Here is a 25514-nt window from a genome sequence, read left to right as displayed (position 1 = left end):
TGAAGGCGGTTAGGCGTCATCTTCACCCCATAGTGTCCTCCAAATCCCTTCTCTAAATTTTTAATCATGCACTCCAGTACAGTTGCCTTAGATTCGCTTCCCCCCATCTTGCTTACCTTCTGGGGCTTCTTCTACTTTTCCTTTTCGTTCTGTCTATGAAGTTCTCAGTACCATATGTACTTCTGGTATTTCCACTCAATGACACTTAAATTGCCATTCTGCCTCCTTCCTAACTGGGGTGAGAAGAGACTCACCTGCCAGGTCCCAGAGGGAGAAGGGGATCGGTGTGTCTTCACCTGCTGGTCAGCATAGATGAACCAGAACACCACGTGGTCCAAGACTGTTTTTCCCTTAAAGTTCATTCTACCTTGGTGGGATTGACCAGGTGCAGATGAAAACACAGATGGGTTAAATATCCCATGTCCCAGGCCATCTCCAGAAAAGCCAATTCATACTCACTTATGTATACCCCTATCTAGCCTAACAATTCCGAGGGGGTCAAGAATTTCACAGCAGATGGGACATCTCCTGGGGAAGGGCAGAATACAGGCATACAAGGACCAGTTTCCTATCCTAAAAATCTCCTGGCAATCGCTGGTAATAATTTTCCCTAAGACGGCGTGGACACACCTCCTAAATGACCTTTACAAATTCACTTTCTAAGCCCTAGCAGGCTCATTGACCTGTGTACCAAGCAATCGCTGCCTTCCTATTCCAGTCTCCTGTGGGTCCGTGCCCCTTCTAGTCCCTCCCAGGGGGATGCTCAGGCCCCCTCTTCACCCTGCCGGGTGGGTTCCTCCTCACTGAGTGCTCAGTTCCCCTGCTGCTGTCCACTGCCGGCTAACGTGATAGGTCCAGACATTGAGAAGCAGAATCCTTCCAGAAGGGTGAGGCACCTTCCCCCTTCTAGAAGATTCGAGCTGCAAGGCCTCGGAGTTGTCCCAAATGGGACTTGTCTCCTCAAGGTGAGGAGATTCCTGGCCCATGCTCCAAACATTGTAGCCACGTGTTCCGGGAAACAAACTCACTCAGAAGGACAATGCAGATAGCGGAGTGCAGTTTATTACACCGGCGGGCCAAGGCAGAGTCTCCTCTTAGCCGAGGACTCGACCAGTTTTTGTGAAAACCTTATATACCCTAAGTGTACTTGCTCAAACCCACCTCCCCAGATTCCTTGGAACTAGTCTGGACAAGGTAAAAGAGAGATATGATCAAAGTTAGCCCATGATTCATGTGCCACAAGACTAGATAAACAGTGGACATTTATCAATAAGACTGTGGTCATATCCCGATAAACAGAATGGAATTTATGACTTTGTTCTGTTACAGAGATAATTAGCATATTCTTTTAGGCAACGGAGAGTCCAAGTACAAGTCCTGGGGCTCTTTTATCCCAGGGGTCTGGTTTTCCAATGGTATGCCATTACCATAGACCAGGGTACAAAGTTCAGAGTCCATTGGGAGGGGAGCCATGCTTGTAGCCTAATGTTTGCAGCCTGGCTTAAGATGGAGTCCAGCTCTGTCTGTTTCCTCCTTCAGCAGGACGTGGTGTTCCTGCAGCTCGTTGGGACAGGGGCCGGGGACGAAGCCACACTGAGTTTGCAGAAACTTGAGGGCCCTGAAAGGAGGAAACCGGGCCTGCAGAAGCAACAACTGTGGATTTATTGGACGTGGGGTCACTCGTGGCTCCGAGTCTTGGGGATGTCAGAGGCGGGGAACCATCCCAGCCAGAGCTTCCTCAAGAGCTGGGGGACCAAGCCCCCGGGCCTTTCCTCCACGATGTCCTCCTCGGAAGCTTCTAAAAAGCACAATCAGACACGCCCTGTGGGTGCTGTGCTGGAAGGAACCTTGCCCAGGGCTAGGGTACCCTCTTTTGCCAGAACAGGTCAACATTGCTAAAAGGGCAGAAACCTTCCAGCAGCCCAAGGGGAGTGGCCTCAAGTCCTTTCAACCCAAGAAGGAAGAAGGACGCAGGGGGCTCATTTGGGAAAGACTGGGCCTCAGACTACCTGGGCTTCATCCCTGCCCCCTCCCTGGGCCAGGAAGGTCAGGTATCTGTGCCCTCTGCAGGGTCCCTGTGATGAGGGAGCAGGGCAGTCTTGCTGCACAGGGTGGGGTCTGCTGTCTGACCTGAAACGTACATGGCCGTCTCCTTTCGGGCCTTCTTAGTCTCCTAGGAAGGGAGAAGGGGCACGGGGTGGGATGAGGCTGGTTCTACGTTGTGCAGCTGGGGAAACGGGCCTCACTTCACAAGAAGTCAGGGGAGGCCAGGTTTCAGATCCACTCGCCACTCAGACCGTGTCAGACCTCTCAGCTCCACACAGAGCTGTTGCTCCACTGGGATGGCAGTTTGACTCAGTGGTCTTGGGGTGCCTCAGCCTCCCCCAACCGTGGCCACGGTGGTATGAGCCTGGCCTCACCACTCCGTCCTGCAGAGCCCAGGGGCTTCCCAGGAGGACACGCACCGGGACGGTGTTCCAGTTGAGCACCAGGCTTCTTTACCTGCCATCCTGGGGTCCCTGCCACCTCTTCCTTTTCAGTCACCCCCTTCGCTCCAGGAATGAGGCTGACTGGTTCCTCCCCCGGGTCCCCCACCTGCCGCTCCTCCATAGACAAGACAGCAGTTTCTGCCTTGGGGGCCGTGTCGTTTGGTCCTCCCATTGCCTTGGGGCTCATGGCCTGCCTGCAAGGAGGGGCAAGAGGGCGCTATATGGGCAAAAAAGCCCTCTGATGCCCTATGCCTCCCCTCCTGCTGTGCACACTTGGAGTGTGTATCCCCTCCTGCTGAGCACACTTGGAGTACGCATCCCCAGCTTCTGTGCACACTTGGAGTGTGCATCTCCTGCTTCTGTGCACACTTGAAGTGTGCATCCCCTGCTTCTTTACACACTTGGAGTGTGTATCCCTTGCTTCTGTGCACGCTTGGAGTGTGTACCCCTGATTCTGAGTGCATTGGAGTATGCATCCTCTCCTGCTGTGCACACTAGGAGGATGTATCCCCTCCTACTGTGCACACTTGGCGTGTGCATCCCCTCCTGCTGTGCACACTTGGCGTGTGCATCCCCTGCTTCTGTGCACACTTGGAGTGTGTAGCTCTTTGTTTTTCCAGGGAAACCCCTCCCTTAGCTCGAGGTGTGGTCGGGTTGTTAGTGTCCTAAAGGAGACCCTTACCATCCCTGGGGCCCTGACCACGCGCTGGACGAGTTCCTGTCTCAGGGAGCACTGACAGGTGACAGCCCCCAGCCCCCGGTCCTTCCTGGCCAGGCCTCACAAACCTCAGAGTCATGCTTCTTCCCACTCCTGACTCCGCGTCTCTACAGAGGGAAACGGGCCATCACATACAGCTGAGAGTGCCCAGGGTCCTTCCCTGCCTGCCCATCCTCTGTGTGTGTGCCCACCAAGGAGGCCCAGGACAGCCATTCCACTCCAGGGGAGGAGGAGTCCCCAACCCTGACCCCCCTGAGTGGTCACGGGGTAGCACTTATCCATCGGCCCCCACACTGGCCTTAAGGTCTCCCCGATGGGCTGTATGACAAGGAGAAAGAGAGGAGGCTGAGGTGACGTGTCAAGGGCTCAGTCACGCATTGGTCCACGTCAGTGCATGCTGCAGACACCGAAGACTGCGAGGGGTTTCAGGAAGCTTCACACTAACAAATGATTGGTGTCTTTAGACATAAAATGCTGCATTCACAAAACAAGGACTGGCGCTAAAATAACAACGTCCAACAATAACGTCCAATAATAAGAGAAGACTCTTGAGAGTCCCTTGGACTGCAAGGAGATCCAACCAGTCCATTCTGAAGGAGATCAGCCCTGGGATTTCTTTGGAAGGAATGACGCTAAAGCTGAAACGCCAGTACTTTGGCCACCTCATGCGAAGAGTTGTCTCATTGGAAAAAACTCTGATGCTGGGAAGGATTGGAGGCGGGAGGAGAAGAGGACGACCGAGGATGAGATGGCTGGATGGCATCACTGACTCGATGGACGTGAGTCTGAGTGAACTCCGGGAGATGGTGATGGACAAGGAGGCCTGGCGTGCTGCGATTCATGGGGTCGCAGAGAGTCAGACACGACTGAGCGACTGAACTGAACTGAACTGAACCCCTCAGCACAACCAAAAATAAAAGATAACATGGGCTCACATGTGAACGAAGTGACGTACTCACCAGAATGACGGTGAAGGGAGGTCCCAGGACAGCTGAGCCTCCGACCTCAAGGACGTCTGTCCAGGAGGGAAAAGGGTGGAGGGCTCCATGAAATATGTCCCCAGCGAAATGATCATATTGATAAACCACCTAACTTGTCTTAAGTGTATAGCAAGGAGATTAATTGTTTTTAAGAGACAGTTTAGATGTATTAATTATAGGTTCTGCTGCTGCTACTGTTGCTAAGTTGTTTCAGTCATGTCCAGCTCTGTGCGACCCCATAGACGGCAGCCCACCAAGCTCCCCCGTCCTTGGAAAACTAAAGTTTAAAAAAGAGGAGAAAAGCAAAATTATACAGAAAGACTGATGATACTATACTACATGACTCAGAAATACTGTTTCCATAGTTTTAACATGGAAACCCTCAGTATTGAGCTAAACAAAATGACGCCCACTAGAATGATTACTAGAATGACTAGAAAGCCTACTCGAATGACTTTCAAAAGGAAAATCCTGGAAATGATATGGATCAAACAGATCCTCTCGTTCTTTGCTGGAGAGAATGCAAATGGATACCAGCACTTTGGAAAGTTTCACAGTTTGCTAGGAAACTAAGTACACATTAGCACAGGATCCCAGCACCCCCTGCGCGGTGCTTACCTGCATGAAAGGAAAACCTATGTTCGCACAAAACTTGTACGTGAACATTACAGTGGTTTTATCTGAAACTGCCCCAAACTGGAAACAAGCCAAATGCTTCTCGTCCAGTTGGCGGCCACGCCGCGGGGCATGCATACTCGGGACAGCTCCTGGGCAATGAGAAGGAACAAACTACCGCGGACCACGCGCAGGCGTCCTGTGCTCAGTGAGAGGCTCAGAGCCACACCCGGGGGCGGCCCTGTGGCCCAGCGGCTAGGACTCCGTGCCTGCACTGCAGGGGCCTGCGTTTCATCCCTGGGCTGGGAACCGAGATCCCCAGGCCTGCTGCGTGGCCAGATAAATAAGACTAGGTACTGGGATGTTTCCATTGACATGACCCTCTTCCAAAGACAAAACTATGGGGCCAGAAAACCGTTCACTGGGTGCCAGGGGCTGGGAGAGAGGGAAGGGTATTAGTGAGTATGGGGGAATTAGTATTAGTGAGTATGGGGGATGTCTCTGAACTGATTGGAGCTGTTCTGGATCTTGGCTGTTGTGGCAATTTCACAGTTGTATACATCTGTCAAAACTCACAGACCGGTACACTAAAAAGCATGGCTGTCACTCTATTTAAATAGTTCCTAAATTTAAAAAAAATGAATTAAAAAGAGCCCACTTTGTGGGAGAGGAATTTAAAAGTCAAAATGTTATAAAAGTCAGCAAAAAAAGCAAAAATGATTCTTAACTTTTAACAACTAAAGATGTCTTTACTCAAAACATTTAGAATGCCAAAACCTAGGATATAATCATGATGAAGACTAGAGAGAGGTGAGACGCCTGTTGGAGGTGGCAGTAACTGTTCAGTTGTTATGAGAGTTAAATCCTCACCTTTTGTTGTAATAATTCACTAGATAATGTTTAGATCTGAACAATCAAGACAAAGCAAGATAAGCTTTTTATTTAGAACAGTGGAGGCAAAATCAAGGGCTTCAGCTAGACAGTTGGAAGCTAGAAAGATTTCTACCCTGGGCTGCAGGAATTGTGGGTGAAGAGGATTGGGACAAACAGCAGACTTTTTCCAGGTCTTAAACCTTTGACTCATCAAATTATGTATACACATTTCTTTGACGACAATAAAGTTTTTTAAATGAAAGTTCGGTTAATTAAAAAGAAAAAAAACACTAAGGAAGCAACGTAGGACTCTGTCTCCAAAAGTGAAATTTGCTCAGTTGTGTCCAACTCTTTGCAAACCTATACAGTCCATGGAATTTTCCAGGCCAGAATACTGGAGTGGGTAGCCTCTCTTCCTGGAGAAGTCCCTTCTCAGGGGATCTTCCCAACCCAGAGATCCAACAGAGTCTCCCGCAGTGCAGGTGGATTATTTACCAGCTGAGCCACAAGGGAAGCCCAAGAATCCTGGAGTGGGTAGCCTATCCATTCTCCAGTGGATCTTCCTGACCCAGGAATCGAACCAGGGTCTTCTGCACTGCAGGTGAATTCTCTACCCACTGAGCTATTAGGGGAGCCCTAAGGCACCTGCCCACCTGGGCCTTCTTAGGGGCTCTCCAACCTCTGACAGTCACTCCCTAACTATGTAGCCCACACGTCTCTGTGCTGCTGGGTCACAGAGACGCTTGGCCCCGTGAAACTCCTCTCTTCCCAGTAGCGCCAGAGGGAGAGCAGGGGGCCTCCAGAGACCAGGCATGTGACTCTAACGTGTCACCTTGGGCAGCCTGGGTCCAGTCACTGTCCCTCTGGGAGCCTAAGTTTCCTCCTCTACAAAGTGGGAGCTGCTGGTGGAGGCGGGGAGAATGGATACACGTGCATGTATGGCTGAGTCCCTTCACTGGCCACCTGAAACTCTCACAACGTGGTAATTGGCTATACCCCAGGACAAAGTAGAGTTTCCCTTCACCGTTCACCTGAAACGGTCACATGTTTCCTGGCTATACTCCAACACACACACACAAATGCTGCTGGGGGCTGCGAGGTTTCACCAGATTGTCAACCCCTAATCTGGCTAGTGGCCCTCAGTGGACATCCAGTTTCCATGGGTGTTTTCCTGACTGAGGGCTGGGAGTGGGGGCTTCAGTCACAGGTCCCTGGACCTGCAGTGTCCAAGAGGATATGTGACCCCAGGCAGGTGTCCTGCTCACCACCACCCCTTTCACAGACAAATGTGGAACCATATTCCAAGGCTACTCACACAGTAGGGGTCATCTGTTCCTGTCGGTTGGTCTAGGTTCCTGCCACGGACCCTGAGATGAGCTTACGGCCACTGATCCCTGAGGTGACCGTACAGCCAGCCCGAGGGGGGCGCGGGAATGGGGGTGGTAGAGCGGGGCTTTGTTTGACACTTTCCTGAGAACACAGGGGATTTCTCCAGAGTCCTCACACACAGACACAGTTGGTCAATCATTACCAATCAAGCCGCATGACCGCTCTTGTGCTACGTGAGACAGTCCCCGTAGCCCCTGAAAGAGGTCCCCACCTGTGATGACTCCACAGCAATCTCTTGGGCAGGGGCTGTTTCCACAAAGACCCCTGAAAAGAGTAGTACACCACGCCAGCAGGTAGATGAAGAAAGACTAGTTAAAACATTTAAAAGAGTAACACAATTATATCTAAATATCAGTGTTTACAATATGGCAGAAACGGTAGATTTTTAAATTATTTTGATGTGTGATGAAAGACATTAGACATTAACTTACAAATGTGTGAGGGGACAGCTATTCAAAAGTTATAAGTAAATATTTGAAGATCACTTTTGTAGGATATGACTTGGTTATATGTGTTTTGAGGGGGGAGTTCGGGAGTTTTTTCAGAGGATGCCTTGATTTTAGTGGCTCAGACAGTAAAGTGTCTGCTTACAATGCGGGAGACCTGGGTTCTATCCTGGGTCAGGAAGATCTTCGGGAGAAGTAAATGGCAACCCACTCCAGTACTCTTCCCTGGAATCCCATGGAAGGAGAAGCCTGGCAGGCTACAGACCATGGTGTTGCAAGAGGCGGACATGACCGAGCGAGTTCACTTTCACTAATGGATTTTGGAAAACAACCCTGCTGCCTCCCTACCCCCAGACTCAACTTCCCTCAGCCACAACAGGTGGAAACTGAGGCAGCATCCAGCCAGGTGAAGGCGCCGGCACCCCCGAGAGCAGCCTCCAGGTGCAGGGAGGTCGGCTGAGTCCAGGCAGCCGCTGAGAACTAGAGCCCTTGCTGCTGGGTCTCTGTGAGTGGAAGGTGGTAACACAGGCACTCGTGGATGTGGTCGTGTGGGTGTGTAGATATGCATGTGAGCATGGGCTAGTCAGGATGTGAATGTGTGTAAATGTGGTTCATAAGTGTATGATTCTGTGTGTGTGTTGCGTGTACCAGTGGGAAGTGAGGGGACACCAAGAACTTTATCGGTGGTCCCTCCGGTCATCAGGTCCCCCTGCCAGCACGGGGCAACGACCAGAACATACTTGGGGGGCGAAGGCCACTAGGAGGAGGACAGGGACACGTTCTGGGAATGGGGCTGTGGCCGCATTCGAGGCTGACAGGCGGCAGGTGGTGGCAAGACCCATTCCCAACACCCTGGATTCTTCCTCGACTCTGCCGAGCTGGGGAGTCAGGCCGGGGGCGGGGACTTCTTGTGCTCTCCAGCCACCTCCGGTGGCACGTGGAGAGCACGCATGAGGGACAGTGGGCGCCCGTGCGCCTGACTCTCCTTGACCCCTCTCCTACCCTCTGGCAGCACAATCTCCCCTACAGCACACCTCAGGGCAGAGGGCAAAGGCCGGTCCTCCGCTCCCTTTTTAAGGAGGCCCTGGACTGGTGGAGCCCCGGAGGCGGAGTGAGAGTGCCGCGCTGGGCTGGTCCTGGGTGCCGGTGTGGTGAGGAACGCAGCGCCCACAGAGGCAGCCATGGGGCTGCTGTCTGGGGACACGCTGGGGCCCCTGGCCGTGGCCGTGCTCATCTTCTTGCTCTTGCTGGACCTGATGCACCGGCGCTCCCGCTGGGCCCCACGCTACCCACCAGGCCCCACGCCGCTGCCGGTGCTGGGCAACCTGCTGCAGGTGGACTTTGACGACCCGTGTCCCAGCTTCAACCAGGTGAGGACGGATGGGTGGGGAGTGCACAGCGGCGGTCCTAGGCCCCCACCTAGCAGCGGACAGTGGGCGCTGGGTGAAGCCACAGGCCGGAAGAGGACTGGGCCAAGAAGAAGAGGCGGATTTGAGAGGCCTCCTGAGGGAGGGCATTTGTTCAGGGCCCGAGAACAGTTCGGATTTTCCAAACAGAGGTCAGAGAGGACAAACGCCAGCAGGTGGGGGGTTTACAAGATGGCGAAGGCTGGGGATTCAGCCAGCCAGCTCTTCAATTATGTGAGCCTGAGTCCCTGAGGGTCACGTTGGGAGGAAAGGTCTTGAGAATGGGGGAGATGTCTGGTCATGAGCTCTATTTAAATCAGGCGAGTTAAGGTTGAGAGAGGCACAGTGATCCGGTTCAAATCTTTTGCATCCATGAGACCTTGGGCCTCCCTGCTCCCCTCTGTGAACCTGGGTTTCTTCACCTGTAAAATAGGATGCTAACTTGGCCTGCTGGCCATTTTGTGACGCTTGCACAGTCCTAGCTGGGTCTGTGAGTAGGATGGTCTCATCCAGCTTGAGAGCCTCAAAACTAGTGGATGTAACCCCCCCCTCCCGACTCACAAGACTAGATAAAGTCCTTGCAGTTGCTCGCTGCTGGAGGGGGGCCCAGAGGTGTCCAGAGGCTAAGGCCAGGAGGCTGGGCCCACAGCCAGGCGGGGCCCGGGCTTGCCAAACACCCTCGACCTTTGGCCTGCAGCTGCGGCGCCGCTTCGGGAACGTGTTCAGCCTGCAGCAGGGCTGGACACCGGTAGTCGTGCTCAACGGGCTGGCCGCTGTGCGCGAAGCGCTGGTACACCGCAACCAGGAGACTTCCGACCGTCCACCTCCGGCTGTCTACGAGCACGTGGGTTACGGGCCGCGCGCCGAAGGCAAGTGGAGAGGGCAGGCCGCGTCCCTGCACGTGGAGGCAGAGTCGCGGAAATTCGGTGCAGGAAAGAGCCAACCAATTTGAGGGGGCGGCAGCTTGAGAACGGAGACTGTGCCAAGCGTTGGGGAAGGAGAAATTGGATGAGGCTGAGGGCGGGGGCTTTCTAAGAGAGGGCGGCCCAGGGTCACTGCTAACGCGAAGGAGACGTCGGTGTGGGCAGGAAAGAGGACAATGTCGGGTAGGTAGTGCAGGAGCAGGCCAGGACCTTCCCCAGGTGGAACCAGGTCGCCGTGAGCAAAATAAAAAGTGGAGCCAAGACGGGCGCCAAGCAGGGGTGACTCGGGGAGCAATGCTGCCAACAGAGAATGGGACCTGTTCCCGATGGAAAGGGGTGTCAGAGTGGGCGGGATTTAGAAGGGGAGGGCCAGGCCAGTGTGGGCTGGCAACCCCGAGAACTTCCCCCACGGGGGCGGGGTTGTGAGCAGTTCCCGGGAGGGGCGGGGCCAGGCCGAGCCACGCCCACGTGCCCGCCCCGCCCCCAGGAGTGATCCTGGCGCGATATGGGAAGGCCTGGCGAGAGCAGCGGCGTTTCTCCCTGTCCACCCTGCGCAACTTCGGCCTGGGGAAGAAGTCACTGGAGCAGTGGGTGACTGAGGAGGCCTCGTGCCTCTGTGCCGCCTTCGCAGACCAGGCCGGTGAGTGCTGGGGCTGAGGGACACGGAGGTCTGGGAGGTTTGGAGAGGTCTGGGAAAGAAGAGATGGAGGCTTGCCCTACCTTGCACTGTTCCCTTCCAGGACGCCCCTTTAGCCCCAAGGACCTCCTGAATAAAGCAGTGAGCAACGTGATCGCCTCCCTGACCTTCGGGTTCCGCTTCGAGTACAACGATCCTCGCATCATCAAGTTGTTGGACCTGATGGATGACATGTTGAAAGAGGAGTCTGGCTTAGTGCGCCAGGTGCGGGAAAGGAGCTCTGTAGAGGCGGCCTCGGTCCTCCAGCAAGTCCCTCCCCCGGAGGAGGACTTGTGTAGAGGGCCAGTGCAAGAAAGGGTTTTCCGGGCTAGGCACCTGCAAGGAAAAGGTCTGGAAGTGGGAGATGGCAGACAGCCCAGGTGGGAGAGGCCTGGCGGGGTCAGCGCGCTTAGGGGTGGCAGTACGCTTTCACTGGAAGGGACCGCTACCCACGATATGTACATTTTAGGTTTATCTTTTGGGCTCAGGGCCAGGAGAGAGGGGCAGGGTCTGAACTTAGGGAGGAACAAGGTCGATGGTGGAGACACTGGAGGAAGCTAGGACTTGACTGGTGAGTGCCTGAGCACCAGGAGGTCCCAGGGCCCCATGGCTGTGACCCGCACAGGTGGTGGAAGCTGTGCCCATGCTCCTGCGCATCCCAGGACTGGCCGCCAAGGTCTTCCCGGGGCTGAAGGCCTTCATGGCCCTGATTGATGAGTTGATCACCGAGCAGAAGATGACCCGGGACCCGACCCAGCCACCCCGACACCTGACCGACGCCTTCCTGGATGAGATGAAGGAGGTAAGGTGATCAGAAGACAGATGTGTGTTGAGGGCCAGGAGGCAAACTCGGGGCTCTGTATCACCCAGGGATCAGACACCTGGGCTGACCGGAGCAGGGTGGGAGGCCACGTGGGGATTCACCTCTGTCCCTGAGCTTACCTTCCCGGTGTGACCCAGGCCAAGGGGAACGCCGAGAGCAGCTTCAATGATGAGAACCTGCGCCTGGTGGTGACCGACCTGTTCTCCGCTGGGATGGTCACCACCTCGACCACACTGGCCTGGGCCCTCCTCCTCATGATCCTGCACCCAGACGTGCAGCGTGAGTCCAGCCTGGGGTGGGTGCTGGGAGGACGAGGACAGGACGAGGCCTCTGAGCTCAGTTGGTTAGGCCACCAGCACCAGCTCTGTGCAGGGCCTGAGCCCCAGCTCCGATGTCACAGCGCCTCCTCCGAGTGGACGCAGTGCTACCCGGGCATCAGGAGGAGGCGGGAGCCCAGCCTTTGGGTCTGACCACCACAAGGACACTTGTTTTCCAGGACGGGTCCAGCAGGAAATCGATGAGGTGATAGGGAAGGTGAGGCGACCAGAGATGGGGGATCAGGCCTTCATGCCCTTCACCGTGGCCGTGGTCCATGAGGTGCAACGCTTTTCGGACATCATCCCCCTGGGATTGCCCCACATGACAACCCGTGACATCGAGGTGCAGGGCTTCTACGTGCCAAAGGTAGGCCTGCGGCTCTCCCAACCCCGCCTCCCCACCACCTGCCACCTGGTAGCTGCAGTGAGTGTTGCCAGGTCGGCCAGGACTGGAATCCAAGCCACCCCATCCTCATGGCCAAGGTACTTAATGTCCCAGCCTGGGTGGGCGTGGACAGGAGAGCAGAGCAGGGCTGGCTCTGTCCACCCAGAGCCCCCGGTCGGGAGGCAAGACAAACTAGAACGTGTCTCAGCGCTGGAGCCCGGGCTCTGAGGGGAGGTAAGGGCACCCTGCCACGGGCAGAGGGACGGTGCTGAGAGGAGTCTTGGGCTGAGGGTTACTTGAAGCGTCCGGGTGTGTGCCAGGCAGTGTGTGTGCCATGTGTGTTTGGTGGCAGGGCTCTGGACACCCCTCCCCCTGCCACCAATCAAAACCTCACTCATGCCAGACATTTGCCACCAGGGGACGACACTCATCACCAACCTGTCGTCAGTGCTGAAGGATGAGACCGTCTGGGAGAAGCCCTTCCGCTTCCACCCGGAGCACTTCCTGGATGCCCAGGGCCGCTTCGTCAAGCAGGAGGCCTTCATACCCTTCTCCGCAGGTATCTTGGGCTGGTAGGGTGCCCGGTTTGCTTCCCCATTCTGAGGGGTCTTGGAGGGGGAGACCCAGGCTCACAGAGCCCCCGTGCCCACCCACAGGCCGCCGCGCATGCCTCGGGGAGCCCCTGGCCCGCATGGAGCTCTTCCTCTTCTTCACCAGCCTCCTGCAGCACTTCAGCTTCTCGGTGCCTGCCGGGCAGCCCCGCCCCAGCGACCACGGTGTCTTTGCCTTCCTGGTGACCCCAGCCCCCTACCAGCTCTGTGCGGTGCCCCGCTAGAGGCAGGCACCCTGCCCCAACCCGCTCCTCAGCCATAGCCCTGATGCTCAATAAACCGGTGTCTGGTGTCTCCATCCTGACTTGAGTCCCCCCTGGTCCCCTGACCAGCCCCTGGCAGTCATGTGGCCTCAGCAGTCTCCCCAAAACCAGCCCCACCTCCCAGCCTGATTCATCCTTCCCTGGCATTTGACACCGTTTAACAGATGGGTGTATTGAGGCTCAGAGTGTACTGGGGCCCACTGTGAGATGGGTGTACTGAGGCTTATTCCTAGTCACCCTGGAGAGCTAAAATTGGTTACCGGGCATAGTGACAAAGCTTATATAAATAGGTCCTGGCTTCTGCTGGGAGGAGCTCACATAGGCTGGGGAGAGATTTCAGGCCCCCATGGGATAAGGCGGCCCATCAGCTCAGACACCCACATTTCAGGCCCAGCCAAACTCACCTTGCTCCACAGGCTGCAGCCAGCACCTCAAGTCTTCGGCCCCAGAAGGTGGGGAGGGGACACTGGGAAGTGATATGCCGGGTGAGCCCCCAAAGGTCAGTGCTCTTCGGGCAGGAATTCTTCCCAGGAGGGAGCCACCTCCCTGGGCCTCTTTGTAGGATGGGCCCCCTTTTCCATGCCCCTTAAGGACACTCATCCCCCAGCCCCTGCCCAGTAGGAGTTGCCACTCACGGCCGCGCTAGAGCTCGGCTCCAACCCGGGGCTCCATCCTCTGAGGGGCCAGGTGAGGCCGGGCTCTCAGGAGCCTAGGCAAGGGCCGGAAATGAGCCCGTGTGGACCGCGGCCGTGCCCTGGGGCAGGGTCAACCTGGAATCCTGGGACAGTGGGATGGCAGAGCAGAAGAAAGCCCTCAGAGCTCAGAGGAGGACACCCTGGCTCTCCTTGCTGTGCTACGACACCATGTGACCTTGGGCTTCTGTTTCCCCTTCAGCCAGTAGGAGGTTTGCCTCTGATGGCTGCCGGGTCCTGTGTTCCTGCACCGACTCTGAGGCTGTGACCTTCTCAGCCTGGAGCCCTGGCCAAGGGCAGGGACCCCCATTCTCCAGGTCCTGCCCCCAGTCTGGTCTGGACTGAGCTCACACACACACCAGCCAAGGGCTCTAATGACTGTCTGCTCACCAGAGTCTTGGGCAGACTCCTTGGCACATTGAGGTTAAGAGCTGGGAGACACCAGTCAGGCAGGCCAGAAGCACCAGCCCCTGATCACGCCAGCTGTGCCTTCATGACAGTCAGCTTTTGACCTTCAGGGAAACTTGTCTGTCCCTTGGCACTGACTCAGAACACCAGCCAGGGCCTCCTTGAGTCTCCAGAATACCCACTGTCATGGGCTTAGTGGCAGTGTTGTAGCCATGGGTTCCGGGAAACAAACTCACTCAGAAGGACAGTGCAGATAGCGGAGTGCAGTTTATTACACCTGCGGGCCAAGGCAGAGTCCCCTCTTAGCCGAGGACTCGACCAGTTTTTGTGAAAACCTTATATACCCTAAGTGTACTCGCTCAAACCCACCTCCCCAAATTCCTTGAAACTAGTCTGGACAAGGTAAAAGAGAGATATGATCAAAGTTAGCCCATGATTCATGTGTCACAAGACTAGATAAACAGTGGATATTTATCAATAGGACTGTGGTAATAATCCGATAAACATAATGGAATTTATGACTTTGTTCTATTACAGAGATAATTAGCATATTCTTTTAGGCAATGGAGAGTTAAGTACAAGTCCTGAGGCTCTTTTATCCAGGGCGATCTGGCTTCCCATTTGTATGCCATTTCTATAGTCCTGGCACACAGTTCAGAGTCCTATGGTGGAGGGGAACCATGCGTGTAGCCTAATGTTCGCAGCCTGGCCTGAGGCAGAGTCCAGCTCTGTCTGTTTCCTCCTTCATTCCCCCCTCTTGATGCTCTTAACTCATATTATGAGCATCATTCATAGGAATATATTGCACCCTGGCTCTCCGACCGCCAATTTGGGAGAATGAAATCAACCTTTGGGTTACAAAGTTCATAATACATTGTAAAATTCAGGGTCCACAAAGCAGAACTATCAAGGCAACTATAACAGTGGCTAATATAGTTTTCCACCAATCGCCCTTCACCCAAGATAGGACTGAAGTCCAGAAAGGAAGGTTTTCATTTGACATTGCTTGTACCTGGTTTTTCATGTCATCTAAAGCAGGCGAAAATTGCCAGATAAGTCAGGACTGTATACACAACATTCAACCTTAATTATGGCACAGGTCCCTCCTTGAGCAGCTGTGAGTATGTCCAAAGCCATTCCATTATGAATTACCGCTTTTCTCATTTTGGATTTGCTTTCATTTAAGGCTTGGATGGCTATTGTTCTATCTAGGAGGGCCTGTTTTGTAAAATTAGTCAAGGCCTCTACTTTAATCATAATATCTGTTGTCCCGATAGAGGGTACGAATAAGGGACCATTGAAACACAGATCTTGTCCACCTAGCATGTAAATCAGGTAGATTTACTGGGGCTTGTTGTAGGTTAGTCTTTTGTTACACTGGCATTTGTGTCAAATGTAACCCCATGACCCGAGTCTATTGACTGACTGTAGGTCTTACACCAAGAGAGCAAGGAGAGGTTATGATTGACAAGAGAGAGGAAAGTCTCTTTTTGTCATCCCAGAAAAGAGCAGAGTGGTTTAAAATCTCCTTGGCAGAGTGGTGACACCCACCAAGGAAGACCCTCCATCACTGTCAGAGGCATAGCCCCACATACCAGCAGCTGGAAGTGTTGCGGAAGTCTGCGTAGGAATGTGCCCATGAGATGAAAACTTTGTCCTGAGTTGAAAGGGAAGTTAAAATCAAAATCACGTTGATGAGGCCAAGCAGCAGGAGCTGATTGTGCGGCTTCATCCTGAAGGGGCTCGTCCAGGGTCTTCTTTCCCTTCTTCTTAAGGATGGTCTTAGTCTCTCGAGGGTCAGCGGGGTCCCTTTGTGCAGTCCACTCAGCGTTTTTTGGGTCTGCGTGGTATGTTCTCCTCACCCTCGTATGATGGATCCAAGGGGCAAAACCTGCAACTTTAACTGCAGTAGGGGTAGTTAGAATAACATGAGGGCCCTTTCACCAAGGGGCTAGCAGATCATGTTTCCAATATTTGACCCGTACTTGGTCACCAAGCGTAAACTCATGAATCTGTTCCCCAAGGGGAACAGCACCCTTCTTGTACAAACTTAGTTACCCGATTTATTACCTTACCCAGTTCCATCTGCTGTGAAATCCTATCCCCCCTTACCTGAGGCAAATTTGTTGACACCTGTATTATTATGGGAGGGAGCCTCCCATACACAATTTCGTATGGAGAATAGCCTTGGGACTGTGGGGTCATCCTGAGTCTGAGCAGAGCCGTCGGAAGCCAGTCCACCCAGGAGCAGTCAGTCTCTATGATCCACTTGGAGAGTCTCTCTAATGTCCGGTTGGTTCATTCCACCGTCTCTGGGCCTATATTCAGTGTGCGGTTTCCATTTGATGTGTAAAGTTTTGTTTACTTGTTGTACTAAATCAGCTACTTTAAGCCGGACCATTGTCTGAACCAATGCTGGTAGGAAGTCCAAATCTGGGAACTATTTCCCTAAGCAGGCAGTGGGCTACTTCTGATGCTCCTTCAGTCCAGGTAGGAAAAGCTTCTACGCATCCTGAGAACGTACACACCTTGACCAGCAGGTAACAGTAGTGTCGGTGAGGTTTCATTTCAGTGAAGTCCACTCCCAGGTGTTCAAAGGGCAGCGTGCCTTTCAGCTGAATGCCCGGAGGTTTTTGTCTGAATAGCCGAGAGGCAGCGTTAACCTGTGAGCAGGCAGCCTGGCCTAGGCGGGTCGCTTGGTGTGTTTGGCTACCAGAGTGTGTGCCAGCTCCTTTGGTACCAATAATTTGCCACTTGGCAATTCCCACACCCCTTTTCAGTCTTGACGGCCCCTTCTGCTTTGGCTAACCTGACAGCTGTTGTCCTTGTTGTATCAGGCTGGTGCCATCAGTGTATAGGACCCAACTAGGGTCTGGACCCTTGTGTCCTTCCTTAAAACAAACCCCAGCGACCTTACCTCCTCCCTGCGGATCTGTGCCTCCTTCTTCAACACCCCGGATCCTGCTTCCATCAGCAGCTGGAGCAGTGCTTTTGTCCCTTCCCAGCACTTTTCCTTGGTCTCAGCGGCCAGCAGCAGGCCATCCCCATATTGTAGGAGCCAACATCCATACTCTTCCGGATGGAATGAGTCCAGGCCAGAAGCCAAGGCTTCCCTGAAGATGGCTGGGGAGTTCTTAAACCCCTGTGGGGGAGTCCAGGTGAGCTGTTGTTTGGTGCCCCCAACTGGATCTTCCCATTCAAAGGCAAAGATGGGCTGTGACGCTGGGGCGAGGCATACGCAGAAGAAGCCATCCTTGAGATCCAGGCGGGTATAAACTTGAGTCCTCGGTGGGAGGAGGCTCAGTAAGGTACAGGGGTTTGGAACAGTGGGGTGTAAAGTCACAGTAGCCTGGTTGAGTAGCCTGAGATCCTGTACAGGCCTATAGCCCTGTCCTCCTTCCTGGCTCCCGGCAGGACTTCACCTGGCCCTGGTTTGGGCATTAAGGCAGCCTCCGGTCCTGGTGGAGCACTGGGAGGCAGGCGCGTCATTATCCAGCATGTGGGAAGGGTCAGTTCGTCCCCGTCCACATCCTCTAGACTTTCCTTTTCTATCATCAGTCAATCTTTGTGCCATTGATATTTTTCCCTTTCCCTCCTGGATACAGAACCTTGTCCAAGTAGGAGGGTCTTGAGCTAAACCCAGCCATGAGTCCCTATATGGATATTGATCTGGGTGTCCTGGCTCTCCTGTGACTGCTGTATAGACTGCTTCCTCTATTTTTAAGTTCATGGTGTCCTCTGGTGGCCGTCCTACTCCCATAGGGGGCCATTCCACCTCACAGAGTATGTGAAGGCGGTTAGGCGTCATCTTCACCCCATAGTCTCCTCCAAATCCCTTCTCTAAATTTTTAATCCTGCGCTCCAGTACAGTTGCCTTAGATTCACTTCCCCCCATCTTGCTTATCTTCTGGGGCTTCTTCTACTTTTCCTTTTCGTTCTGTCTACGAAGTTCTCAGTACCATATGTACTTCTGGTATTTCCACTCAATGACACTTAAATTGCCATTCTGCCTCCTTCCTAACTGGGGTGAGAAGAGCCTCACCTGCCAGGTCCCAGAGGGAGAAGGGGATTGGTGTGTCTTCACCTGCTGGTCAGTATAGATGAACCAGAACACCACGTGGTCCAAGATTGTTTGTCCCTTAAAGTTCATTCTACCTTGGTGGGCTTGATCAGGTGCAGATGAAAACACAGATGGGTTAAATATCCCATGTCCCAGGCCATCTCCGGAAAAGCCAATTCATACTCACTTATGTATACCCCTATCTAGCCTAACAATTCCGAGGGGGTCAAGAATTTCACAGCAGATGGGACACCTCCTGGGGAAGGGAGGAATACAGGCATACAAGGACCAGTTTCCTATTCTAAAAATCTCCTGGCGATTGCTGGTAATAATTTTCCCTAAGTCGGCGTGGACACACCTCCTAAATGACCTTTACAAATTCACTTCCTAAGCCATAGCAGACTCATCGACCTGTGTACCAAGCAATCGCCGCCTGCCTATTCCAGTCTCCTGTGGGTCCGTGCCCCTTCTAGTCCCTCCCAGGGGGATGCTCAGGTCCCCTCTTCCACCCTGCCGGGTGGGTTCCTCCTCACCTGAGTGTTCAGTTCCCCTGCTGCTGTCCACTACCTGCTAACATGATAGGTCCGGGCGTTGAGAAGCAGAATCCTTCCAGAAGGGTGAGGCACCTTCCCCCTTCTAGAAGAATCGAGCTGCAAGGCCTCGGAGTAGTCCCAAATGGGACTTGTCTCCTCAAAGTGAGGAGATTCCTGGCCCATGTACCAAACATTGTAGCCACGTGTTCCGGGAAACAAACTCACTCAGAAGGACAATGCAGATAGCGGAGTGCACTTTATTACACTGGCGGGCCAAGGCAGTCTCCTCTTAGCCGAGGACTCGACCAGTTTTTGTGAAAACCTTATATACCCTAAGTGTACTTGCTCAAACCCACCTCCCCAAATTCCTTGAAACTAGTCTGGACAAGGTAAAAGAGACATATGATCAAAGTTAGCCCATGATTCATGTGCCACAAGACTAGATAAACAGTGGACATTAATCAATAAGACTGTGGTCATATCCCGATAAACATAATGGAATTTGTGACTTTGTTCTGTTACAGAGATAATTAGCATATTCTTTTAGGCAACGGAGAGTCCAAGTACAAGTCCTGAGGCTCTTTTATCCCAGGGGTCTGGTTTTCCATTGGTATGCCATTACCTAGACCAGGGTACAAAGTTCAGAGTCCATTGGGACGGGAACCATGCTTGTAGCCTAATGTTTGCAGCCTGGCCTAAGATGGAGTCCAGCTCTGTCTGTTTCCTCCTTCAGCAGGACGTGGTGTTCCTGCAGCTTGTTGGGACAGGGGCCGTGGACGAAGCCACACTGAGTTTGCAGAAACTTGAGGGCCCTGAAAGGAGGAAACCAGGCCTGCAGAAGCAACAACTGTGGATTTATTGGACGTGGGGTCACTCGTGGCTCCGAGTCTTGGGGATGTCAGAGGCTGGGAACCATCCCAGCCAGAGCTTCCTCAAGAGCTGGGGACCCAGCCCCCGGGCCTTTCCTCCACGATGTCCTCCTCGGAAGCTTCTAAAAAGCACAATCAGACACGCCCTGTGGGTGCTGTGCTGGAAGGAACCTTGCCCAGGGCTAGGGTATCCTCTTTTGCCAGAAGAACAGGTCAACATTGCTAAAAGGGCAGAAACCTTCCAGCAGCCCAAGGGGAGTGGCCTCAAGTCCTTTCAACGCAAGAAGGAAGAAGGACGCAGGGGGCTCAGTCAGGAAAGACTGGGCATCAGACTACCTGGGCTTCATCCCTGCCCCCTCCCTGGGCCAGGAAGGTCAGGTATCTGTGCCTTCTGCAGGGTCCCTGTGATGAGGGAGCAGGGCAGTCTTGCTGCACAGGGTGGGGTCTGCTGTCTTACCTGAAACGTACACGGCCGTCTCCTTTCGGGCCTTCTTAGTCTCCTAGGAAGGGAGAAGGGGCATGGGTCGGGATGAGGCTGGTTCTACGTTGTGCAGCTGGGGAAACGGGCCTCACTTCACAAGAAGTCAGGGGAGGCCAGGTTTCAGATCCACTAGCCACTCAGACCGTGTCACACCTCTCAGCTCCACACAGAGCTGTTGCTTCACTGGGATGGCAGTTTGACTCAGTGATCTTGGGGTGCCTCATCCTCCCCCAACAGTTGCCACGGTGGTATGAGCCTGGCCTCTCCACTCCACCCTGCAGAGCCCAGGGGCTTCCCAGGAGGACACGCACAGGGACGGTGTTCCAGTTGAGCACCAGGCTTCTTTACCTGCCATCCGGCATTCCCTGCCACTCTTCCTTCTCAGTCACCCACTTCGCACCAGGAATGAGGCTGACTGGTTCCTCCCCCAGGTCCCCCACCTGCTGCTCCTCCATAGACAAGACAGCCGTTTCTGCCTTGGGGGCAGCGTTGTTTGGTCCTCCCATTGCCTTGGGGCTCATGGCCTGCCTGCAAGGAGGGGGAAGAGGGCGCTATATGGGCAAAAAGGCCCTCTGATGCCCTATGCCTCCCCTCCTGCTGTGCACACTTGGAGTGCACAACCCTGCCTGCTGTGTACACTTGGAGTGTGTATCCCCTCCTGCTGAGCACACTTGGAGTACGCATCCCCCGCTTCTGTGCACACTTGGAGTATGCATCTCCTGCTTCTGCGCACAGCTTCTGTGCACACTTGGAGTGTGTATCCCCTGCTTCTGTGCACGCTTGGAGTGTGTATCCCTTGCTTCTGTGCACGCTTGGAGTGTGTATCCCTTGCTTCTGTGCATGCTTGGAGTGTGTACCCCTGATTCTGAGTGCATTGGAGTATGCATCCCCTCCTGCTGTGCACACTTGGAGGGTGTATCCCCTCCTACTGTGCACACTTGGAGTGTGTACCCCTGAAGCTGTGCGCATTGAAGTCTGCATCCCCTCCTGCTGGGCACACTTGGCGTGTGCATCCCCTCCTGCTGTGCACACTTGGAGTGTGTATCCCCTGCTTCTGTGCACACTTAGAGTGTGTAGCTCTTTGTTTTTCCAGGGAAACCCCTCCCTTAGCTCGAGGTGTGGTCGGGTTGTTAGTGTCCTAAAGGAGACCCCTTCTATCCCTGGGGCCCTGACCATGCGCTGGACGAGTTCCTGTCTCAGGGAGCACTGACAGGTGACAGCCCCCAGCCCCCGGCCCTTCCTGGCCAGGCCTCTCTTCCCTCAGAGTCATGCTTCTTCCCACTCCTGACTCCGCGTCTCTACAGAGGGAAACGGGCCATCACATACAGCTGAGAGTGCCCGGGGTCCTTCCCTGCCTGCCCATCCTCTGTGTGTGTGCCCACCAAGGAGGCCCAGGACAGCCACCCCACTCCAGGGGAGGAGGAGTCCCCAGCCCTGACCCACCTGAGTGGTCACGGGGTAGCACTTATCCATCGGCCCCCACACTGGCCTTAAGGTCTCCCCGATGGGCTGTATGACAAGAAGAGAGAAGGCTGAGGTGACGTGTCAAGGGCTCAGTCACGCATTGGTCCACGTCAGTGCATGCTGCAGACACCGAACTGCAAGGGGTTTCATGAAGCTTCACACTAACAAATGATTGATGTCTTTAAACATAAAACGCTGCATTCACAAAACAAGGACTGGTGCTAAAATAACAACGTCCAACAGTAACGTCCAATAATAAGAGAAGACTCTTGAGAGTCCCTTGGACTGCAAGGAGATCCAACCAGTCCATTCTGAAGGAGATCAGCCCTGGGATTTCTTTTGGAAGGAATGATGCTAAAGCTGAAACGCCAGTACTTTGGCCACCTCATGCGAAGAGTTGACTCATTGGAAAAAACTCTGATGCTGGGAAGGATTGGAGGCAGGAGGAGAAGGGGACGACCAAGGATGAGATGGCTGGATGGCATCACTGACTCGATGGACATGAGTCTGAGTGAACTCTGGGAGATGGTGATGGACAAGGAGGCCTGGTGTGCTGCAATTCATGGGGTCGCAGAGAGTCAGACACGACTGAGCGACTGAACTGAACTGAACTGAACCCCTCAGCACAACTGCAGGTTGTGCTGACCCCAAAATAAAAGATAACATGGGCTCCACATGTGAACGAAGTGACGTACTCACCTGAATGACGGTGAAGGGAGGTCCCAGGACAGCTGAGCCTCCGACCTCAAGGACATCTGTCCAGGAGGGAAAAGGGTGGAGGGCTCCATGAAATATGTCCCCAGCGAAATGATCATATTGATAAACCACCTAACTTGTCTTAAGTGTATAGCAAGGAGATTAATTGTTTTTAAGAGACAGTTTAGATGTATTAATTATAGGTTCTGCTGCTGCTACTGTTGCCAAGTTTTAGTCATGTCCCACTCTGTGCGACCCCATAGACGGCAGCCCACCAAGCTCCCCCGTCCCTGGAAAACTAAAGTTTAAAAAAGAGGAGAAATGCAAAATTATACAGAAAGACTGATGATAGTATACTACATGACTCAGAAATACTGTTTCCATAGTTTTAACATGTAAACCCTCAGTATTGAGCTAAACAAAATGACGCCCACTAGAATGATTACTAGAATGACTAGAAAGCCTACTAGAATGACTTTCAAAAAGGAAAATCCTGGAAATGATATGGATTAAACAGATCCTCTCGTTCTTTGCTGGAGAGAATGCAAAGTGGATACCAGCACTTTGGAAAGTTTCAGTTTGCTAGGAAACTAAGTACACATTAGCACAGGATCCCAGCACCCCCTGCGCGGTGCTTACCTGAGTGAAAGGAAAACCTATGTTCACACAAAACTTGTACATGAACATTACAGTGGTTTTATTTGAAACTTTCAAAAACTGGAAACAAGCCAAATGCTTCTCGTCCAGTCGGCGGCCACACCGCGGGGCATGCATACTCGGGACAGCTACTGGGCAATGAGAAGGAACAAACTACTGCGGACCACGCGCAGGCGTCCTGTGCTCAGTGAGAGGCTCAGAGCCACACCCGGGGGCGGCCCTGTGGCCCAGCGGCTAGGACTCCGTGCCTGCACTGCAGGGGCCCGCGTTTCATCTCTGGTCGGGGAACCGAGATCCCCAGGCCTGCTGCGTGGCCAGATAAATAAGACTAGGTACTGGGATGTTTCCAGTTATGTGCCCATCCTGCAAAGGCAAAACTATGGGGCCAGAAAACCATTCACTGGGTGCCAGGGGCTGGGAGAGGGGGAAGGGTATTAGTGAGTATGGGGGAATTAGTATTAGTGAGTATGGGGGATTTTTCTGAACTGATTGGAGCTGTTCTGGATCTTGGCTATAGTGGCAATTTCACAGTTGTATACATCTGTCAAAACTCACAGGACGGTACACTAAAAAGCATGGATGTCACTCTATTTAAATAGTTCCTAAATTTAAAAAAAAATGAATTAAAAAGAGCCCACTTTGTGGGAGAGGAATTTAAAAGTCAAAATGTCATAAAAGTCAGCAAAAAAAGCAAAAATGATTCTTAACTTTTAACAACTAAAGATGTCTTTACTCAAAACATTTAGAATGCCAAAACCTAGGATATAAACGAGGAAGACTGGAGAGAGGTGAGACGCCTGTTGGAGGTGGCACTAGGTGTCCGGTTGTTATGAGAGCTAAATCCTCACCTTCTGTTGTAATAATTCATTAGATAATGTTTAGATCTGAACAATCAAGACAAAGCAAGATAAGCTTTTTATTTAGAACTTTGGAGGCAAAATCAAGGGCTTCAGCTAGACAGTTGGAAGCTAGAAAGATTTCTACCCTGGGCTGCAGGAATTGTGGGTGAAGAGGACTGGGACAAACAGCAGACTTTTGCCAGGTCTTAAACCTTTGACTCATCAAACTATTGTCTTTGATGACAATAGTTTTTTTACATGAAAGTTTGGTTAATTAAAAAAAAAAAACCACTAATGAAGCAACATAGGACTCTGTCTCCAAAAGTGAAATTTGCTCAGTTGTGTCCAACTCTTTGCAAACCTATACAGTCCATGGAATTCTCCAGGCCAGAATACTGGAGTGGGTAGCCTCTCTTCCTGGAGAAGTCCCTTCTCCAGGGGATCTTCCCAACCCAGGGATCCAACAGAGTCTCCCGCATTGCAGGTGGATTCCTTACCAGCTGAGCCACAAGGGAAGCCCAAGAATCCTGGAGTGGGTAGCCTATCCCTTCTCCAGTGGATCTTCCTGACCCAGGAATCGAACCAGGGTCTTCTGCACTGCAGGTGAATTCTCTACCCACTGAGCTATTAGGGGAGCCCTAAGGCACCTGCCCACCTGGGCCTTCTTAGGGGCTCTCCAACCTCTGACAGTCACTCCCTAACTCCGTAGCCCACACGTCTCCGAGCTGCTGGGTCACGGAGACGCTTGGCCCCATGAAACTCCTCTCTTCCCAGTAGCGCCAGAGGGAGAGCAGGGGGCCTCCAGAGACCAGGCATGTGACTCTAACGTGTCACCTTGGGCAGCCTGGGTCCAGTCACTGTCCCTCTGGGAGCCTAAGTTTCCTCCTCTACAAAGTGGGAGCTGCTGGTGGAGGCGGGGAGAATGGATACACGTGCATGTATGGCTGAGTCCCTTCACTGGCCACCTGAAACTCACAACGTGGTAATTGGCTATACCCCAGGACAAAATAGAGTTTCCCTTCATGGTTCACCTGAAACTGTCACATGTTTCCTGGCTATACTCCAACACACACACACAAATGCTGCTGGGAGCTGCGAGGTTTCACCAGGTGACCATACAGCCAGCCCGAGGGGGCACGGGAATGGGGGTGGTAGAGCGGGGCTTTCTTTGACACTTTCCTGAGAACACAGGGGATTTCTCCAGAGTCCTCACACACACACACACAGTTGGTCAATCATTACCAATCGAGCCGCATGACCGCTCTTGTGCTACGTGAGACAGTCCCCGTAGCCCCTGACAGAGGTCCCCACCTGTGACGACTCCACAGCAATCTATTGGGCAGGGGCTGGTTCCACAAAGACCCCTGAAAAGAGTAGTACACCACGCTGGCAGGTAGATGAAGAAAGACTAGTTAAAACATTTAAAAGAGTAACACAATTATATCTAAATATCAGTGTTTAAAATAAGGCAGAAATGGTAGATTTTTAAATTATTTTGATGTGTGATGAAAGACATTAGACATTAACTTATAAATGTATGAGGGGACAGCTATTCAAAAGTTATAAGTAAATATTTGAAGATCACTTTTGTAGGATATGACTTGGTTATATGTGTTTTGAGGGGGGAGTTTGGGAGTTTTTTGGGAGGATGCCTGGATTTTAGTGGCTCAGACAGTAAAGCGTCTGCTTACAATGCGGGAGACCTAGGTTCTATCCTGGGTCGGGAAGATCTTCGGGAGAAGTAAATGGCACCCCACTCCAGTGCTCTTCCCTGGAAAATCCCATGGAAGGAGAAGCCTGGCAGGCTACAGACCACGGTGTCGCAAAGAGTCGGACATGACCGAGCAAGTTCACTTTCACTAATGGATTTTGGAAAACAACCCTGCTGCCTCCCTACCCGC

At 53.0% G+C, this 25514-nt stretch overlaps 1 protein-coding gene and 2 pseudogenes across 2 annotated transcripts; 1 reads left to right on the top strand and 2 right to left on the bottom strand.

Annotated features, from left to right (window-relative positions):
- Positions 1–1676: 1676 nt before the first annotated feature.
- On the bottom strand, positions 1677–8352 carry LOC114113833 (uncharacterized; annotated as a pseudogene).
- Positions 8353–8612: 260 nt separating this feature from the next.
- Positions 8613–12949, top strand: LOC114114084 (cytochrome P450 2D14-like). 2 transcript variants are annotated; one of them, XM_027968169.2, is made up of 9 exons: positions 8613–8880; positions 9614–9785; positions 10327–10479; positions 10580–10740; positions 11141–11317; positions 11476–11617; positions 11835–12022; positions 12458–12599; positions 12697–12949. In XM_027968169.2, the coding sequence occupies exons 1-9, from the start codon at positions 8692–8694 to the stop codon at positions 12873–12875; spliced, it is 1503 nt and encodes a 500-aa protein (XP_027823970.1). In that variant the 5' UTR covers positions 8613–8691; the 3' UTR covers positions 12876–12949. The 2 variants fall into 2 exon arrangements, with proteins under 2 accessions (XP_027823970.1, XP_027823969.1); XM_027968168.3 differs by having other exon boundaries at positions 8789–9785.
- Positions 12950–19477: 6528 nt separating this feature from the next.
- Positions 19478–25514, bottom strand: part of LOC114113832 (uncharacterized) — a 6868-nt pseudogene continuing 831 nt past the window's right edge.

The sequence above is a fragment of the Ovis aries genome, chromosome 3, assembly GCF_016772045.2.
Source record: "Ovis aries strain OAR_USU_Benz2616 breed Rambouillet chromosome 3, ARS-UI_Ramb_v3.0, whole genome shotgun sequence".
In the NCBI taxonomy this organism is placed as follows: Eukaryota; Metazoa; Chordata; class Mammalia; order Artiodactyla; family Bovidae; genus Ovis; species Ovis aries.
The sequence above is the reverse complement of the archived record's forward strand: the minus strand, read 5'-3'. Positions and strand labels throughout refer to the sequence as shown.

Bases quoted from the DNA above. Each gene is read 5' to 3' on its own strand.
- LOC114114084 (XM_027968168.3), top strand. From the start codon at position 9,416: ATGGTCTCATCCAGCTTGAGAGCCTCAAAACTAGTGGATGTAACCCCC. The intron at 9,786-10,326 runs GCAAGTGGAGAG...CCCCGCCCCCAG, and splicing joins TTACGGGCCGCGCGCCGAAG to GAGTGATCCTGGCGCGATAT. The intron at 11,618-11,834 runs GTGAGTCCAGCC...CTTGTTTTCCAG, and splicing joins CCTGCACCCAGACGTGCAGC to GACGGGTCCAGCAGGAAATC.